The sequence below is a fragment of the Rutilus rutilus genome, assembly GCF_951802725.1.
Source record: "Rutilus rutilus genome assembly, chromosome: 1".
NCBI lineage: Eukaryota > Metazoa > Chordata > Actinopteri > Cypriniformes > Leuciscidae > Rutilus > Rutilus rutilus.
Window position 1 is genome coordinate 24845232 of NC_140209.1, and position 12930 is coordinate 24858161.

The following is a 12930-nucleotide window of genomic DNA, read 5'->3' on the forward strand; positions in this document are numbered from 1 at the left end:
TTCATTTTAGGGGGGCTCAGCCCCCAATGAGGGTATGATTTAAAAAAAAAAAGTTAGTTTATGGTCTAATGCTCATTATTAACTAGTTTCATTCATTCATCCAGTAACATGCATATGGCAGGGTTTTATAATCACTGAGGTCCCGAATGTGAGGTACTTAGGGGGGTTCGGGGGTTAGATTTAAAACCTGCCCTCTCCTCATCTCCATTACTCTGTCTTTTTCTCTCAGTCTCATGATCTTGCCCTGTCTCTTCCCCTCCTAAAGCTGAACTTTTTTAATTTACTGAAGGCTACAAATTGTATTATATTAATTCTCAACATGTACACATTCATTATTAATCTTGTGCCTATGAAAACGGCTTTGTTAATGTTTCTTGTCCCCTCACAATGACATAATTACACGTTATATAGACCTATTTTCAGCTCAAAATGGCGAAATTAGACAAAAGTTTATTAGTTTTCTAATTATTTTTGTCATTCGTTTAACATTTATGACCTAAAAAACTGTCAAATATAAAATGTTTAGTTTAGCTACTTATTCTTAACTCGCACTTGACCGTAAACTGAAGCGTCAGTCGTGCTGCTAAAATTCGCGCTCGGATGAGAAACCGAACCGGTTGCTCCCAATGCTCTAGTAACATTACATTATGTAAACTGTAATGCATTTATGACAAAGAACTGCACCGATGCAGATGTAATATCATAGCAATCTATCAACAAAAGCACTCAAGACACACCTTACTCTGATGTTCGCTCTGCTGCGGCGCCCCTGCAGATTGAAAAATGCGCTAAATCCAAGCAGACTCAGATAAGGGGAGGAGCCGAAACTTGACGCAGCTTGCCGCCGTTTCAAATGAGTTTTTTAAAAGGGGACTGAATCGATCAAAAATGTATTAATCAAATATTTTTTAGGGGGGCTGGAGCCCCCCTAAAAAGGGCCTAGTGACGCCCCTGCATTTAATCATTTAAATGCATCACAAAACCACTTACAGTTACTATCAACTGCTGTTGCTTGACTGCTTCTTCCTAAAGTATTTGAATCATTAAAAAAAAAAAGCAAATTAATTAAATATATATTTTAAATACTCTGCAGCAATACACATTTTCTTAGAACCTCTAATAAATAATATTTTATTTAGTTGTCTAGTAAGAACAGTGGGAAAATCAGGATCTCTATTTTAAATGAAAAGAAATGTGCTTCTCAATTTATCCAGAATTTACCTGCAGTTATTTAGAGATTTCAGAGAACTTCCTCTAAAAGTTCAGCTCTTAGGAACACTGCCAAAATGAGTCTGTTCTTAGACACAGATGTTGGCTACGCTAAAGGAAGCTCGCGGGGCGATTTCTCTGCTGCTAAAATCAAGAAACATTGAAAGTGAATCAAATTACCATGAACTAACTAACCTTTTTTATCTCCTTCTCAGACTGATGGGGCTTCATCAGGACAAGCCAAAGGGAAATTTGAAAACTATCTTTTCTTTCTTTAAGTCCACATCAAGAGTTTCAGATGCAAGTGAGGATTAAAATGACATTTTTGAAGTTTAATGCCATTGCATGGGCAAAACATTAAATTATATTTTCAAATCTCTATGTCACTTCTTGTATTTCCTCATATGAAAATTTGTCAAATAAAATCTGCTTCATTATCACAGCAAAATGAGTGGCAAATGTGTTTTGGTTACAATAGTACCACAGAGGTCAGAGGTTATGTGAACACAGAGGAATATACCAGTGGTTGTGGTAAATAGCCGAGATTCCCCGGAGGGATCCAAATAAATAAAATGGCATCAATAAGTTTTATATCTCATGGTTAACCTTAATATCAGTAGAAAGCTATATTAGTGAAAATAAAGTTGAATAAGGGCTTTCAAAAAAGTTTCAGTAGGACAATTTGACAATTGGACAATTTTTTTAAATTCTGAATACACTTTAATTCTTCAAAAACACGTAGCCAATTCTCTTAATTTAGTGTTGGTAATTATGGTTCCCAACAATCAACATGAGGGTCAATTGTTGGAGAGAGGAGTATGATCCAGCGATCATCTGTTCCAAATGTGGAACATCAATCTTGATGTCTGTGTGAGTCTACATGATCCTGTCAAAACTTTTCTGTATAACAACTTCATAAAATCTTTTAGAGTATCACCGTACTGCAGAAAATTGTGCTGTCGTCTTGGCATGAGAAATTAACAGCTTACATTTAAATATTTAATCAGGGACCATAATATTAGTGAATCAGGCCACTGAATGGTGACTAAGCTACATCATCACTAAAAAGTGATCATCTTTTCAGAGTTCGTTGTGCATATTTTGCCATGACAAACGTGTATCAAAGACACACAGCTAAAGCAGGGTCAAGAGGCCAAATAAAACAAACACTGATCAACATAATGGTGACTTTAAACTTGATTATTTTCAATAAAACATCAACGTCTACACCTCTGTTAATTCTCGCTTAGAAATTTATTATGAAAGAAATGAAGTCTGGATTGTAATAAGTGAAAATGCTGAAATCTTGACAGTAGTGATGGGCAAATGAAGCTATGGTGAAGCACTGAACCACTTAGAAGAATTGTTTTGAAAATGGGTTCATTACTCGAAGCTTCAGTAACAGCGACCTCGCCTGGTGAAGTGACAAGGTTGCATCTAAATTATCCCGGCTAGAAAGTGGACAGGAGGCTTTAAGACAAGTGAAATAAATCTAGTGCACACACATACACACACACGCACACACACACTCACACATACTAAGAATGGGATATCATTCTTTTTACAAATAAAGATTGATGAATTTGTGTATTGTGTTATATTGGGTATTGGAGAGAGAGTGCTTGGGGAAACAGAGGATGTGCTGGGAAAAGATGGCACAAGTTGTGTGTGCTTGTGTAACTATGGCCAGGGGCTATAGGGAACACTCAAAGATTTTTATTAAGGAACAATATTTTTTCCACACTTTTTGGACTGAGCCAATTTCTTTTTTTGCTCACAACCTCTCCACATTTAGAGAAAATTAGTTTTTATACAGACTTGAGACTATTATATAGCTATTATATAGGCTACTGATAGTTACAGTTCTATAACTTTACTTTTAGCCTAATATTTAATAATAATATTTAACAGCCAGCGCACATACCTTATCAGGAGCGATCAGAATAAAGTTTTCCCACATGTCAGAACGACCTCTCTTCCTAGATGCTTCCATAGTAATGAAAATAAATCGATACAAACAAACTAATGCGTGTCACTGTAGAGGCTACTACGAACCAAACGCAATGTTGTGCATTAAAGTTTTTATGCTTTGAGCGCTACAATTCAGACTCGAAACGAGGCGGTGTCAATTGCAGTGGCAGCACTGACTGTTTCGCGTGTGGCGGTGGCGCTGCGAACCACTCAGGTGATTCATTAAGAGAATGGAGCAGTTGCTGCTTTGGACGTCATATGTCGCATGATTTTTCCGTACCAAAGCAACCTTCGGAGCAGTGGTTCAAATGGAATTGTAGTTAATGGTTTGAAGCACGTTTCAAAGCTTTAGTGTCAGACTGTCATCACTACTTGAGAGATCTGTTGGTGTTTAATGATCTGTTGGGATTTAATATTGACTACTGATTCTTTATTGCTTTTGTCAAGACAAAGTCAGTGACAGAAAGGAGAAATAAGAAGTCAGTCTCTTCCTGGTAAGTGTTGTAAGAGCCTGGAGTTGCTCAATCTTTCCCCTCACACTGACTAGTTCCTTTTCTGCTTAAAGTCCATCACTATCATCCCTGTTCACAGAAAGCCACACACAGCAAAATCCCCAGAGTTAAATTAACTCTGCTCAGACAACATTTGGTCTTCTTCTTCTTCTTTGGGGTTTTACGGCAGCCGGCATCCAATAAGTTGCATTGCTGCCATATGGAACTAGCACATTAGTGCACTATATCCTGCTATACAGTCCAGTGTCTATTAGAAATTTGAAAAAAAATGTGTTTTCCCCTCTCGCTTACCCCTACTTTTAAAATACTTTTCATAGATACTTCTTCCAAGCCAATTTCTCGCAATTCTCTGAGTAGATCTTGTCTTTGGTGGTCATAGTATCTACACGAAATCAGAACATTTGGTCCCACTCTAAAGAGTGTTAAAGTAACTCTGAATCAGAGTTAAAGTTAATGAGATAACTCAGTGATTAAGTGATGATTGAGCATTAGTGACCTGCTGTTAACAAGCAGAATCACTGAAGAAAAGAGAAACACAAGACTGACTTCAGACACAGACTAATGCCTAGTTCACACTACACAACTTTAAACATCAGCAGATCGCTGTGCTGTTTAGACTACATGACTTGCTCTGGAGTCTTGAAGTCGTTGTGGTGTTCACACTATGTGACACTACGTAAATGATCTACAACAGGGGGTTACACACTACAGGAGCTGACAACAACTCTGTCACCCAACGACTCTATCCGGTCCCAAAACCACATTTTGTCACGAAAACATGCGCAAGAAGTGGAATGGGAAATGGCGCATTCCAATCGTCTATTTGAAAATGGACCTATATATATATTTTTTTTTTTTTTTTTTTTTTTTTCGCAATGATCTGTTTAGAACCCCGAAAAAAAAAGAATATGGGTGAAAGGCTGGATAAGCACACGCGGGCAGCAGGGATTGTCTGTCAGAGAGAGTTGGAGGTGAGTAAAACATTATAATGAAAAAGCAGCTGCCTGTTGTGGTTTGGCAACGATGGTTACAAATACAAAAGGCTTTTGTAATGTCATAACAAGCTGATCATTGGCTGTTGCTCGTCGCGACAAGTGACACCACAGGTCGGCCGACAGCTCCAGATATTTGGCATGCTAGATATTTGTCTGGCGTCGGCGACGCGTCGGCGATGTGTCAGCGAGCGTTTTTGATGCGTCGTTAACTATTTCACACTAAAAGATTGGCAAGCGCGGATCACCCACAGATTTGCACGCGATTACAGCCCGACCTGTCGGCGAGCTCGTTAACTTGCAAATTGGGCTTAAATCGGGCTTAAAATCCTGTAGTGTGAACTAGCCATCAGATGAAATTAACTGAAGATAAAAGAAGACATCAAATCTGTGAAGATCTCAGCAGAGGAGGATTAAACAACTCCACAAACAGCTTTACCAGCTTCACTTATTACTGACCAGACTGACTTTATTTCTGTCAGACGTCTACAGAAGTTCTTATAGTGAATTAACAGAGGTTTAGATGTTGATGTTTTATTGAAAATTTTGGTCACCATTATTGTGATCTGTGTTTCCTTTAGTTGGACAATTTGACTCTTGGCTTTTTATGTGAGTTTGTGGTCTTTGTAACAGTGTTTACCAAAACACATATTTTGTTGCAAAGAAAGCCAGAAACAAAGATGATAAGGTGATATATTTTTCAGCATTGTAAGGTAAAATAATACATTTTTCTTGACCAAAAGTGGTTATTTTTTTGTTAATAGATTTTATTAATCAACAATATTTTCTTGCAACAGATCAGACATTCTGAATTTAGATTTTTAAATAGATTGTATGATTAGTGAGATACTATATACCATTTCCATTATTAAGACAAACTAGCTTCCCAATATCCATCAATTCCTCCGCTACTTCTCCATCATTATCAGTGCGCTTACTTCCCCAAAAAGTATTATGTGCATTGAAGTCTCCACACCAAATTTCTTTCCTGTTTCTTTGTCTCACAATTTTTTCATCTAAGATTTCTAGGCTTAATGTTTTACAAGGGTTATAAAAGTTGATTATTACAAGTTCCCTTCTGATTTGTATACTTAAATAATCACACACTCTATTTCTACTGAAGTCATTATTCTTCTGAATGATATCCCATCCCTTACAAATGTTGCACAGCTTCCTCCTTGGTTTCCACTTCTATCAAACCTGACAGACTCATACCCAAATAAATTAAAATCAAGGTGAGGCCGAAGCCAGGTTTCTTGAACACAAACAATATCAGGTTTGACCTCAGAATCTGCAACAAACTTTTTTAATTCTTGCTCATTTGCAATCAAGCTTCTAGCATTCCATTGCAAGAGATGGAATACCATTATATTAAATAACACTCTGAGACCCCCTCTTAATCGTATCGCTTTTTCTTTCTTGTCGTGTAGCAACATTAACAACTTTACATTTAAAAGCTATAAAGCTCTTATTTGCTACATTCATTGTGTTCTTTCATTGTGTAACTTTACACTTGTGATTGCATTGTTGCTTTGGGGTTGCTGGCCTTTCTGGCTGAGATGTCCTTATGTCTGAACTCTGGGGTACTGAATACCTTGCATTGTCATTCAGACTTTCCTGATTCTCTATTTCTATTATTCCATATTGTTTGATTTTGTAACTGCCAATACCCTTTAATGCCTCTGCATATGTCACCTTATTCACGACCTTGTACCTCTGTGCGTCTTTAGCTTGTTTCTGAACACATCATATGCTCACCTCCACAAGTGCAGCATTTTAGCTTAGCATCCTTTTTAAACTTTCCATAGTCGTGTTCTCCTCCGCATTTCGCACACCTTTGTCTCCATTTACATTGTTGTGCTGTAAGTCCCATTCTCTGACATTTGAAGCATCTTAGCGGTTGTGGAATATATTCCCTAACTTTGTAGTTAATCCATCCCATTTGAACTTCAGAAGGCATTATCTTTTCAAAAACAATTAGCACAGACAAGCTATCTGTTTTAACACCACTGTTGTTCGTTTGGAGTCTTTTAGCTTCTAGTACCTTTTATCTCATTCTTCACATCCTCTATGGACATTTCCAGCGGTACATGTGAAATCACTCCTCTTAATTTTGCTGCCATTCCTGGTATGTGCACTTTACTCTTTCCACCCACAAGGCTTTTAATTTTCAGAATCATCTCCTGCTGCTTCTTATTTACTGATATTAGAATTCTTCTGTTACTCAGCAATTTAGCATATTTAATTTTTTCCCTTTTCTTCAGTGATGTTGCTTGTTTTTATCAGGTGTCTTCAATAATCAAACAATCATCACTCAATTATCTCATTAACTCTAGCACTGCTTCAGTGTTACTTTAACACTCTGCTCCTGGTTCCCATATAAACACAAAGCAGTGTTAATTTAGCACTGGGGATTTTGCAGTGTGAGGAAGAGTTGAGAATGCTGTGTTGAGGTAAATATAAATATGCTTGAAATATTCTTTACATTTTCACATTTTCCAACACTTTAACAGCTTTAAGTCAGAAATTGCTAGTATTTTTCACAAATAATTGCAATGAAACCACAAATAACATTGAATTAAACACACCTTTTTTTTTTAAGTAGAGAGATTAAAGTAGTATTTTCTTGTAAAATGTTATGAAATCTTTGTTTTATCTACAACTTTTGACAATGTGTAAGGAGCACCAACAGTGTAAATATAAATTAATAGATTACATTTTTTTTTTTTTTTTATTAAAAACCCCATCCAGCATCTGTTGTTTTTCAGAAGATCTGTGATATTGTGAATTGTTTTTCATATTCGTAATCATCTGAGAATGAGGAGCACATTTCTTCTGTTGAGTCTTCTGATTGGTGCTCAGACCTTTCATATTCTACAAATGCCAAACTCTAAAAGTCATCAGGACATCACAAGACTGGCCATCCTACATGCGACTGAAAAGGTCTGCGAGAGTGTTGACACAGGCTTCAGTCCGGTACGAATATATTTATATATTGTACAGAAATCTGTTGTGCTCCAGCAGAGCCACACGTGTGACATTTAACAATGATTGTATTTTGTTTTTAAAGTTAAAATGGACATAAGCGTCTATCATAATGTTCAAACTGTTTGATAGCAGAAGAGGTCAGTTTTACTTTAAATGGCATCAATATTATAATTCTTTTTAGCCTATATACTCCTGGTCACCTTTACTGTTTAAGACTGTTTAATGCCCTATTTAAGACAAGATTCCACAGAAACCCAACACGTTTGGTTTGAATCATTTTGATCATCATCATCATCATCAAAAAAAAAGGGAATTTTTCCAAAGAATATAGATATACAAAGATCATTCACTCATGAATTGGAGAAAGTCCCGCCTTCTATGTAAAAGAGCCAATCACTGATTGGTAGAGTCATCAGCTGCCTTAGAGGCTGGAGAAACAGTCAAACTGCATCCGTAATCTCGTACTGTCTGAGTAGGTACTATATTTGAATTTGAACTTCGAGTCTGTTAAAAAAAAGTACGTTATAATACAGCATGAATGCGTGAAGTATGAATGTAATCCGGACGCACTACATCCGCCATGTTATCATTATCATGTGACCCACCAGTGACGGTTGCGTCCTTTCACTTCCATTCATAAATCCTCTCCCGTGGCCTCGTGGGACAGTAATGTGTCCATCGAATGCACACTTCAGAATCTCACCGGAAGTAGTTGGTCACCCGGGGACTTATACTGTTTTTCGAATACTGTGTATTTTGACTTACTATTCTGTTGGCGTACTGTTTTTCACATACTGTACAGTAGGGAAGTATTTGATTTCATACGCAGCGTCAGTGTTCTGAGACACACGCTCGTGGATTAGCTTGGTCCAGTCTGAAATGCAATTTATATTTTTTATTTTTTGTCATTTGTAGGTGCCTGTAGGCAGAGATGGGCATAATTACATGGAAATGTATTTAAAATACAGATACAAAATACTGTGTAAAAAAAATAATAATAATAAAAAAAATAAAATAATAATAATAATAATAATAATAATAATAATTTGTAAAATTCAGATAGTCAAGTTGTCAGATTTCATTGGTGATTTCGAATATGACATTTATTCATAAGCTTTGAGTAGGCAATGAACAATATGAACATATAGTAAGAATGTGTGTTTGTTTTACTTTGTTGAACACAGCCACTACCACTGGACTCACAGACACTGGCAGAGGCCTGCAATCGAAGAGAATTAGCAAGTAACTTTGAAACGAGCATGAGAACGATCTCATATTACAATGTGATGAGAGATATTGCAAATCTTCCTGGTAATCATCCGGAAGAACATTTTGACAATGAACAATTTCAGAAGGGAAAACAATCAATAACCAGTCGAATGAAGGCTATCACAGAATACATAGAAAAAGAGAAATTTGACAAAGCAAGAGAGGAGCTTGGGAAAGTCCTCCACACTTTACAGGTGAGCGACCGCTTCATCATTGCTCTGAATGAGAAACATGCAAATATGATAGATGTATCATTTATGGGATCATATGACCAACCGATTTCAGTTAAACTGCAGAGATAAAGTTTGATTTATACTAAAGTGATTATATGAACTGGAAGTTTGAACCTTTATTAACTCCCACATGTGGTGTTTAATAAATGAAAGGATTTCTACAGTCACAGTGACTGGATTGAGCTGAATTACACTGATCCCTGCACTGCCCTGATCAATCCAGAAGAAAACATACCCAACGCTGCAAGTAAGTGTGTGTGTGTGTGTGTGTGTGTGTGCTTCTGAAACATGTAAAGCAATAAAACGTTTTTATCTTACTTCCAGATGAGTACATGGAGACATGTGATTACTCTTCCAATGGACTGTCTGAAAATATTAAGGAAAACATTATTAAGGGAAAGTTTCTGACATCAGGATACGCTAGAAGATTAATACCAAAAGGTAAGACTTTTGATCACAGATTACAGGTATAGAATCAAGTGACATTTACTGTGTGAACTCCACAGTCAATATACAATCAAAGGTTTTGGTGTAGACTTATTCTTTGCTATTATGTGTGAAATGTATAAAGCAATCATTAGAAAGTAATTAAAACTGTGAGGTATCACAAGTCTGAGAATGGATTAGTAAATCGAGGAGCTTCTTTGACCGACCTCTTAAAACCTGACTTTCATTTTGACAGGAAAGTGCAGCCATGGAGGTTTTCCTTATTATCCTGATGGAATAAATAAGGATTACAGTGATTCCAGTCACGGTTCACTTCATAATCAAGCTGCAGATGTTTCCATTAATGCCAGTGTGCAGCTGCTGGAGAAGATCTGGAGGAGCTTGAAAAAGGACCCAGCTCTCAACTTCTTCAGGTGGAGGATTTATCAACTTTAAGGAGATAAAACCATTGTATTAATTATGCAAATCCTGTCAGGACAATACAGGCATTCTGAGAAGCTCTCCTTAGGAACAGCCAATCAATGTAACTTTCAACCAAAAAAAAGTGAATAAGTCTATTCACTATCTTTACACAGTTACATTTTATTAATTTGACAATTGTTACAGACTTGTTACTTGTTCCTGACATTCTTTGTGTCTTCTTTCTCAGACTGATGGGACTTCATTCAGAAAAGCCAAAGAGTGAATGGAAACCTTTCATTTCTTTCATTGACTTCATACGGAGATATCCGCATGCAACTGAGGATGACTATGTGGAGGTTTAATGCCAGTGTGTGTGAAACAACACATTCAAAAACGTTATTTAATGCACATATGTTAAATGTGTTTCCTGTCTTTCATCTTTTTCCTCATGTGATCAATGGATAAAAATAAAAGTTTAAATCAGAACAAACAAATTTGGTAACATGAATCCCATTGAGGTCAAATGTTATTGCATTGGAGACTCTTCCACTATTATGTTTTTTTTTTTTTTGGACAATGTAGTTCAGATATTAATCTTTATTAATCAAATATTAAAGAGTACAAGGTCTGTTCAAAGCTACACAAAGTAACACCAAGAAAAATGCCAAATTGTTTAAATATTACTCTGATCCAATCTAAAACATGGATATTATTAGATTCATTTGTTTTTATACCAATAGGAAATATTCTTTACTTTATATCTGTTTTAGAAGCACAGTTTCTGTTTGGGGTCAGTTCGACTCCAGCAAAAATACATTGTAGAGATTTATAATAAAAAATACACATTGAGATCCCATTTCAGAGATTGAAACAGAGCCTTAAAAAAAGACAAAGCAAAAAAAATGGATTAATGAACAAACCACTTTTCTGATTTATTTTTCCACAAAATGTGTGGCTCCATTAAAGGGGCTATATGCAACTTTTCCCCCCAAATAAACATAACAATAGCCTTTTTATTTGACCATTTATGACTCAAACATCTCCTGATGAGCATACTAACACCTTGTCAGCTCACAGTGGGTGCACCTATAAGCCTGTATCCTATTTTTCCTATTTTCTGTCGGGTCGGATTTTTCGCGCGCTGTCTGCGGATGTGATGTCAAGCGCGTTCATGTTAAACATTTCAGATCACTCTGCCACCACCGCTAGTCAGCAAACAAACTTAGTTTCTCAAACAATACATGTACTGTTCTTACCTCTGTAAACATAATGTTGACTTCTTTGCAGCGGATGACTTGTGAAGTGTGCACGTACGAGAGCGAGCATAAAGGAAGAGCAGTTCCGTTTTTTGGCCACAGGTGTCAGTCGCGAGTTTAAATTTCAGAAAATCGCATATAGCCTCTTTAATGTTCAAAAAAGTAGTGAGAAGCACATTTTCCTTAAAGCTGCAGTCTGTAGCTTTTTTTGGGTTAAAAATTATCCAAAATATTTTTTTAGCATGTACATAACCAGCCAGTGTTCAATCTGCTTGCCTTAACTTGATTCAAAATGGTAAGCTTGTGATCGCTCCGTGCACAATATGGCGACCGTTGACGTTCAAACTTGAGTGTGTGCGTCAGTACTTCCGGTGAAAACTTCCGGTGATCTGACAGAGAGAGCGGGAGACAACAGCGACCGAGAGAGAGAATTTTTCACAATGAGTGTTTTTAGGATTCAAGAGAGGCGACTTGCCTTTAGAGGGTGACAGCCTCAGCACTTCATTGTTGTGTGCCGTTCTGTACCGTTTCGTCACGTTACAACAAAGAAGTCAGCTTTCATGCATTCTCCGTTGACGCTGCGGTGGATGCAGAAGATCCGGAGGGATGACTTCAACCCGACCAAAAACACCCGGGTCTGTAGTCGTCATTTTAAGCAGACTGATTTTAATGTGACTGACGGGGGTTGAGGAGGCTGAAGAAGGGAGCCGTATCAGTTTACTTTTCGTGGAATGGGTACAAACTACCTGGGCCCAGACCAAGCGTCTGGGAATGGCGTCCGCAGGCTGAGAGACCCGCACCAGAGTGCAGGAAAAAACAGAGTTTTTCCCCTTAGTTGGTCAGAACAAAAGTGGATGTTACTGTTCAGACGACATTTTCCGGTGAAAATTCTTATGTTGGTCATACTTCCAAAAAGTAGAATCTGTGATTGTGAATGACAGTATCCACACCGGCGCGGGGATTGACAGCCGCACATTCTCCTCAAAACATTGGATTCATCCGTGCCGTGCCGTGCCGTGCCGAGACACAACGCACGTAAAGTTGATAATTCCGCAAATAACTGCAAATGCAGATTTCGAACAGAGATGGTGACAAAGTAGCCTGACGTCGTCATACTCGGATTCTAGTCAGAATGTGAGTCTGAAACTGCTCCATTGGGCTGTGATTATGGGGCGTGTTTCAACCAAAACCAGGAAAGAAAACGCCTCTGCACTCAATTGGATAGACCTACAACCAATCAGAGCAACGGAGTAAGTAACGTATGTTCTTCATTTATCTTTCCGATCGACAAATGCCTTGATCGTGGTTCTCTGTTCCTCTTTTAAAAGGAATGCGCTGTCGATATCTTCTATAACAGATGCGATGGCGGAATCTACACATGATGTTTCATAAACAAAGTTTCGGGAGGAGCAAGTTTAAATAATCAATCCAATCAACTTTTATCAACTAACAGTCATCAAACTATTACCATGTCTACCCTATCAGCATGAGAGGAAGCATATATATTCACTTTTCAGTTTTCAGCATCCCTCCACCACCCAGACTCCTCACTCTTGGCCTGTTCTTCCACAGCCAGGAATACGGGGGAGTACTCTGGGTTTGCGCCGAATACCGAGCCCGGAGCCTCTCCTCGGACAGCACGCCATATACG

At 37.7% G+C, this 12930-nt stretch overlaps 1 protein-coding gene across 8 annotated transcripts; it reads left to right on the forward strand.

Annotated features, from left to right (window-relative positions):
• Positions 1–7048: 7048 nt before the first annotated feature.
• Positions 7049–10594, forward strand: LOC311299089 (von Willebrand factor A domain-containing protein 7-like). Of its 8 annotated transcripts, none has more exons than XM_084422468.1 (7): positions 7049–7137; positions 7453–7660; positions 8857–9135; positions 9328–9421; positions 9499–9615; positions 9857–10034; positions 10271–10528. In XM_084422468.1, the coding sequence occupies exons 2-7, from the start codon at positions 7502–7504 to the stop codon at positions 10383–10385; spliced, it is 942 nt and encodes a 313-aa protein (XP_084278594.1). In that variant the 5' UTR covers positions 7049–7137; positions 7453–7501; the 3' UTR covers positions 10386–10528. The 8 variants fall into 8 exon arrangements, 4 of the variants coding, with proteins under 4 accessions (XP_084278594.1, XP_084278597.1, XP_084278595.1 ...); XM_084422471.1 differs by having other exon boundaries at positions 7064–7137; positions 7436–7660; positions 10271–10590; XM_084422469.1 differs by having other exon boundaries at positions 7064–7137; positions 7501–7660.
• Positions 10595–12930: the final 2336 nt, after the last annotated feature.

Coding starts and splice junctions, on each gene's coding strand:
- LOC311299089 (XM_084422468.1), top strand. CDS start 7,502: ATGAGGAGCACATTTCTTCTGTTGAGTCTTCTGATTGGTGCTCAGACC. Junction 9,422..9,498: donor AAACATACCCAACGCTGCAA/GTAAGTGTGTGT, acceptor TCTTACTTCCAG/ATGAGTACATGGAGACATGT. Junction 10,035..10,270: donor CCAGCTCTCAACTTCTTCAG/GTGGAGGATTTA, acceptor CTTCTTTCTCAG/ACTGATGGGACTTCATTCAG.